Below are 6,000 nucleotides of genomic sequence, written 5' to 3'. Positions count from 1 at the left end.
GGCCATTTGAAAAGGCGGCAACCCTAAGAAATAATCAAGGATACTTTTAAAATATTAGTTCTATTAACGTGAGATATTTGGAAAATAAGATATGAATACACAGTCTAAAACTTTAATCATCATTATTTTACGTGCAATCCACCACGTTCTAAAATTTAGCAGTTTTACGATAACAGAAAATATTCACAGCAGCGGAGCAGCCTATCTTACTCTTAAATTCTAATGTTGCCATCCCAATCCCATTATAATGAACTGTTAACCTAGGTGGCAAGGGTGTGAGAACGACTCGAACTGTAGCTCGCCATTCTAAATGTAAACACAAAAGTGCACTGTTCGCCGTTCGGTGTGCAACAAAAACATAAATAGGATCGCATATAGAAATTAAGTACAGAATCTCCCCACTGCCTGAAATTGTTCTGCTACTAAAACATTTCCTGTAGCCAATCGTATGCAATCAGGAAAACGCATAAACGTCATTAAAGAGCATTTCGCGGGTATTTTTCCTCCATTTTGAAGTAACAAAAGCTTCTCGCGCGCTTACTACATAATGTCCACAAAATAAGAACGACCTTCAGTTTCGATTTTCCTCTCCATATAACTGATTGGCTAATTGTGTCGTTCTTTGCAGACCGTAAACTGCAACACCCATGTTTTACTGTCTTTTGATTAGTACTTGGCAATAACACACTGAATATGTAGCAACCTTCAATCTGCCGTCAGCCAATAGGAATAGTAGACTGCTGTCCCTTATAAGGTGTACTGGCGGGAAAAATATTATTAACCGGGTAGTACAGTATAAGCTAACTTCATACTTTAACTTGTGTTCCACTGAGTGGTTTCCTACAGTGTGAAAAACATTTTTATCAACTTTGGAATAATGGCTGCTGCCCCCGTTGTAGATGATCGAGAACTGCGAGAGGCACAAAGAGAATATCTTGATTTTTTGGATGATGAGGTGTGTTGAATAATTATTGTACCGGTTTATGTGATATTTTGATTAAACTCGTTATGGTGTTACAGCTGTGGTGTTCTAATCTTTGTGTGTTAGTGTGTATTTGGACGGTACTGCGTGTTTATTGAAATTGTATTTCAGTAGTTTGTAATTGGCTCACATTAGTTGATTGCCCAAATGTACTAATTGGGCTGGATACTGTGAAGAGTTAATTGTATGGCGATTGTTTTATTTTTGTATCGTAATGAACTGGCAGCTTTGTCATCTTTTGCGCATACTGTTTTTGTAACTTTTCAGACTGTATTGGTTACAGTTTCGTGGAAGTTCTTCATTTTAGTTGGTAGATTACAGAATACTAACGAGAGCAGACATGGTTTGTTGCCTTAAACTTTCGTGATTTTACCTATATGTATAAACCTTGTCTGCACGCTGTCAAAATTGATCTCTCTCAGGTCAATTTGTGTTAATGTATGTCAATTTTACCACATGTGAGAGAGAGAGAATGAGCGAACGAATTTGTGTAGATGGCTGAAGACTTCCCTGACCCCCATGCAAAATTCGTGAGCGTTTAAGACTATATTTTGGATTGCTCTCTAAAGAAATAATCTTCCCTTACCTATTCAAAGTTAAAATTTTTCAGCCACTATCCTCCTCAAGCAGTACTGAAGAAGCATAGAAACTATTCCTTCTCCTCAAAACTGGGGGCAGAGAGATGGTTCTTCCAACTCTTTGTAGTTGCTCCATCCCATGTCACTATGGAGGATCCAGTAGCTTTGGAATAAGCCCCCCCCCCAACTTCCCTGATCACGCCTCTGATGGTGTTTATACCCAGTACATTGTTTAGGTTCTTGGAGACAATGTCTTTGGGACCAGAGGTGTGTGCTAATCTCCTGGGGCATGTTTGACTCCATTTGGTTCAGGACCTTCCTAGTGTTTTGGCCACCAAGAACTCGTCTGTAGTCTCCACCTGAAATATATTTACGTCAGCTGTGCTTTGGGATTCAGTGTTTTGGTTGGTTTACCTTGGATTTTGCTTTGGATCTGCGGTCTCTTATTTATGTCCGTTTCCATAGTGTTCCCAGCTTATGAGGAGATTGTCCAGATAATCCTGTTGGGAAAGACCTCCTTATGTATTTGTGACCTTTGGATTTAATCATAATCTGTTCCAGGTTTCAGCCTGCTTGAGAGACTGTATCCATCCCATATTCCCACTGAGGGTACTGACCTTGATGAATGGGAACTGTCCCCTGAAACGTCAAACTTCCCCTGTGTATACCACTTTTGGTGTTCTAATAGAAATGCAAAGACAAAGGGGGGGACTGGCCAACTGATATCCTGTCCCCCAAGTAAGTGTTTTTTGAGCCTTTTGAAGCAAGCCCATCAACTTCTATGATAGTTCTCCCTACTGACAAGCTTATTGGCATGGTTTTGCTGAGGACTTCATGGAATCCTGATATAGTGAAACCTATAAATCCAAAAACAGAAGCTCAAATGCAGTTCTCTGGTGTGCAAAGTGCATGGAAATTAAACAAAGGCAAGAATACAATCCAGCCATATAGTATGTTGATGAAAGTTTTTTGTTGAAGTGGCCCACTTGTGAGACTACGGACCAAAAATAAAATCCGTTTCACTGTATTTGAATGCTGTGGTGTGTACTTTTCTGCTGGATAGTGTTTTCTGTAGTGGAGCCTATACCACATGAGCCAAACAAGGTCCTAGTATCTCCCAGGAATTGGTCACATTGGAGTAAAGGGAATCTTGAGTCTGTCATTGCAATAGCTGTCTGAGGAAAGATCCATAGTCCATCTGCCTAAGTAGTTCAGAGCACTGGTGTGCGTGTATATCCCTCAGGAACTTTCCCCAAGATTATGAAAGTTAACAGCTGCCATATTGCCAGTCACTAGAGGAAGTTAGCTAGCAAACTATTACGTTTTGTCAGGAGTCTATAAACTAGAAAGTCCATGGAGTCATAACGGGTTACCTTGCCATCTGCTACAAATGGTATCATAAGGCTGATTTCTGATGTAGTAGATGGTTCTTAGGTTCATACTAGGCTATCTGCCCTAGGGCATTTATAAGCCTAGCCAGAATGTGTTTGGCTTTCGCCACCCATTTTAAATTTATTTTGCTATGCCCTTTTTCGAGGTTAGTATACTGTGCCTCTGTCTAATAGTGACACAGAAGTGATACCCGGGGTAAACCTACAATCTCCCATCCACTCATCAAGATTCCTCTTGAAGAGAGTCAATGAGGGACTCTGCCTAACCTGGACTGGGATTTTATTCCAGAGTGAAGGGAGCCTCTGGGTTATGAATCTGTCCCTCCAGCATGTCCTATTTATTTCAGTGCTGAGGTTCAAGTCTCTCGAGCGCGTAGCTCGATGGGATTTGGATTTTCTGAGGGGCAGCTGGTGTATTGAGAGTGGCTGTCATTGGCACTGCAATGTCAAGCTTGGCTGTACCTATGTGACTTTGCAGGCAACTTTAATATGTCCTTCCTTAAATGCTCCCTTATTTGTTTCTATGTTCCCAAATGAAAGGGGTACTTTGTCTAAGGGTGAGAGAGAGCAAAATGTCTGCTGTGGGGAATTTTTCCTCTAAACTTCAGAGATCATTCTCAAGGTGTTGGAGGGGAGGGAACGAAAGTGTCTCCGGTTCAAGAAGTCCCAGCAGTTTGCCCCAGGGCCACCCTAGTGGCTGAGGACTGTAAAATCAAGGGTTCTGAAATCCTTTTCCTGATTAAATCTTTTCAGTGTTCTGAAAAATTGCTCCACTCTGGATGCAGTTGGGGGATACTTGTCTTTTCACCTGCAAGATTGTAATGCCATCATACAGGATTTGTGGGAGATGAGGATAATATTCAGAGGCTACATAATTTTGTTTTTTCCCTCAAGTCCCTGCCAGATGTTCCACCCAAGCAAAGAAGGGTTGCAGTCCAAAAATGTCCAGGCTGCCAGAAAAAAATCATCTAGGAGGTCCCACTAGACGAGAAAAGATCCAGAGTCTGCTCCATTTCTTCAGTTTGAAAAAAGAAAAACTTGGGCCTAATTTTGTTCAGCAGTCTAAACATATTTGTGAAGAAGACCGGGTTCTGGATGGTTACTGTTCAGTCCATCCCTTCTCTCATGAGAAAGGACTGGATGTCCTTTCCGCCTTCAAGATGCCTGTATATCATGTGAAGGTTGCACAGCAGTCCAGAAGGTACCTATGCTTCTAGTTGAGAATGAGTCACTCATTTCAGGTCCCTGCTCTTTGGTCTCGCCACAGCAGTCTGGATATTCACTAAATGCATGGCGGTGGCAGCACATCTGTGGCTGCAAGGGTTTAAGGTGTTCCTGTACTTAGTGTGGCTCCTTACTAGAAGAGCAAAAGAGCCCTTTATCCAAGCAAAGAGCTATTTGCTTATATTGTAATTTACAGAAATTCCAAGAATTGACAAACAAAAAAAAAAAGTCAAGCTTGCAACCCAATCAAGTGTTTGGACTTCACAGGTTGTCATGTAAATGCAGTATCATAAAACAGTTTTCCTAGTCAAGGCTGACCTCTTGTGCCTGCAGATGAAGGGATGTCCACTACTCCAAAGCCACCTGCATTTCCATTTCTTCATTTATTAGGTTCCATGGCAGCTTCCATAACAGTAGTACATAATTCGAGAATCTTGTGTTTTATAGTGGGACTCTTTCGGACCATGTATCCCAATTGTGTCCTCTAAACAGTCTCCCCCCTGTTGTCGTCACATCTCTTGGTGGGTAACCTTCCTGCTGGTAACAGAAGTATGCATATTTATCTTTCTCTTCCTTCGTCCACATTAATCATGGATACCTCCCTTTTGCAGTGTGTGTATGTGTGGGGCAGTTTGTAGAACTTGAGTCAGTCAAGAATCCCATCTTCACATCAGTGGGCTGGAGATTGAAGAAACTTGTTCTAGCTCTGGTGGCACTTCAGGACAACCTTCCCAAGGTGTGATCTCTCTGGTCTGGTACATCCTCAATTTGGGGGGGGGTGCTGTTTTGAGAGGCCTTGAGAGTGTGATCCAGTATTTTAACAAATGAGATACCTCCATGAGTAGTCCATCAACGAAGCAGTGATGATGTAAATTTTCAGCTGCATTGGCCTGCCTTGCTGTGACCTTTTTAGCAACCCCCCCCCCCGATCCGTTTTGAAGTGTAGCAGCTATTTTGCCCTTATCCCACAACAGGAACAGTCCCCTAGGGATGTTTTCATCCATGCTGGGCCACCTGGTCTCCTTTGTTAATATCCACCAGTTCAATGACAGTTTGTACCAAAAGCTTCAGTGTCTAAGGCAGACATAATCTCTCATTGTCCCATTCTGGACCCGACAAGTCTCATTCCCTTTTCTTTGACCTTATTTTGTAAAACAACCTTGGGTCCTAGGTCCCCTTCTGGATCTCCCAAGTACTTAGAGTTAACTGATGACCAAAGACTTGTTACTGCCTTGTAGCATGGTACTAAATACACTGACTATATCATGGAATCTTCCACCAGGCAGGCATGAGTGCGTAAAGAATGTTTTTTTCAACCTGGACAGTGCATAATGGATTTGACTTTTTTCAGCTCTCCCCCCAGTCTTCTATTTTGGATTTCCTGGCAAGTCTTTTACTCTGGTGCCAGCTGTTCTATTACTTTAGCTAGCAGACCTCCGTTTTCATGTGGCTTCAAATGATACTTCCCCCAGTTGCCTCTGTATAATAGACGAGTCTTCGTGAATTCTGTTCAAGCATCTTTATGTACAAACACACTACGGTTATAGCTATTAACTTTAACTTGGGTAACTTGTATACAAACTAACTACGTTCATTCTCACATGCTTACTCCCTGGCTGTACTTTCAAAATGGCACTAGACACAACACTTGCCCAGTATTTACAAATGCACATGCATCACTTGCTATGCTTCTTAAAGACGCATGCATGCTGGGCTCTACACATAGTATTTCTGAAAGTATTTGAAGCCTTGCTGAAAGCCACATGTCTACTGAGACCTTCCATCAAAGATACATTTGTCGTTGGGGATTTATCCTGCTCTTGCA

At 41.9% G+C, this 6,000-nt stretch overlaps 1 protein-coding gene across 1 annotated transcript in view; it reads left to right on the top strand.

The window, feature by feature from the left end:
- Positions 1 to 580: 580 nt before the first annotated feature.
- MCM3 (minichromosome maintenance complex component 3) overlaps positions 581 to 6,000 on the top strand; it is a 398,684-nt gene continuing 393,264 nt past the window's right edge. The window contains exon 1 of the mRNA XM_044061704.1: positions 581 to 955. Coding sequence (XP_043917639.1) covers positions 878 to 955 — 78 coding nt within the window. The 5' untranslated portion in view covers positions 581 to 877. The remainder of the gene's footprint in view (positions 956 to 6,000) is intronic.

This window comes from Protopterus annectens, chromosome 2.part0, assembly GCF_019279795.1.
Source record: "Protopterus annectens isolate FY-2018-M chromosome 2.part0, PAN1.0, whole genome shotgun sequence".
Taxonomy (NCBI): Eukaryota; Metazoa; Chordata; order Ceratodontiformes; family Protopteridae; genus Protopterus; species Protopterus annectens.
This window is presented reverse-complemented; position numbering and strand designations above follow the sequence as displayed.